This window comes from Aptenodytes forsteri, unplaced genomic scaffold (assembly GCF_000699145.1).
Source record: "Aptenodytes forsteri isolate BGI_AS27 unplaced genomic scaffold, ASM69914v1 Scaffold23, whole genome shotgun sequence".
Lineage (NCBI taxonomy): Eukaryota > Metazoa > Chordata > Aves > Sphenisciformes > Spheniscidae > Aptenodytes > Aptenodytes forsteri.
Genome location: NW_008796043.1, coordinates 4,836,378 through 4,837,220, shown reverse-complemented (window position 1 = coordinate 4,837,220; position 843 = coordinate 4,836,378). Strand labels below are relative to the sequence as shown.

General features: G+C 64.9%; 1 protein-coding gene across 1 annotated transcript in view; it reads right to left on the bottom strand.

Moving 5' to 3' along the window:
* The window catches only part of KCTD1 (potassium channel tetramerization domain containing 1), a 69,430-nt gene extending 68,591 nt beyond the window's left edge, over positions 1 to 839 (bottom strand). Inside the window, exon 1 of the mRNA XM_019473744.1 lies at positions 3 to 839. Within this exon, the coding sequence (XP_019329289.1) occupies positions 3 to 839 (837 nt within the window). The remainder of the gene's footprint in view (positions 1 to 2) is intronic.
* Between the last annotated feature and the right edge of the window lie 4 nt (positions 840 to 843).

The following is an 843-nucleotide window of genomic DNA, read 5'->3' as shown; positions in this document are numbered from 1 at the left end:
TGGGGCGGCTGCGGTCCCCCCAGCTTGGTGCCGATGCCAGCGATGCTGTTGAGGGTGGCGATGGAGACGGCGCCGATGCAGTGGTTGGTGTAGGTCTTGGAGAGTTTGGCTGCCTTGGAGAGCATCTGCATGCGGGTGCCCAGGAGGTTCTTGCCGATGGCCTTATTCTCGTACCAGGTGATGTCACCCTCACTGCAGTGGTCCCGCGGGCGCTGGAAGAAGGCCTTGCAGAGGGGGTTGCGCTTGGAGAGGTACTTGACGAAGCTGGCGTAGGGGCAGAACTCGGTGCCAGTCTCATACATGCGGGGCAGGTTCTCCTCGTCGCTGCTCTCCGCCCGCTTCTTGCTCCAGGAGGATGAGCGTGACTTGTGGTAGGGCCCCAGTGCCTTGAAGTAGACGAACTTGCGTCCGTCCTCATCCACGGCCAGCCCAAAGGAGTCCTCCTCCAGCTCCCGCTGGTTCTCCCGGCCCCGGGTGCAGAAGTACATGCAGGTCTCGAACCAGACCTTGTTGAGGAGCCCGAAGGGGCTCTGGGTGCTGAAGACGCTGCAGGTGTAGAGCTTGCGGAGGTCGGCGCGGGTGATGGCCTGCTTCTGCACCACCGGCCCGGCGCCCTGCTCCTCCAGCTTGCGGATGACGGCGGCCAGGGTGAGGTTGGCGGCGCGGAGCTCGGGGTCCTTGGTGAGGTCGAGGGTGCGGCAGTAGGGCGGCTCGTTGAGGTAGCGGTTGAGGGAGCTGCGGATGCTGATGAGGGAGGACTTGGAGTAAAGCTGCCCGCTCTTGGAGCGCGCCTCGGCGTAGAAGGAGCGCAGGACCCGGCAGAGAGCCCCCACGTCCATCGCC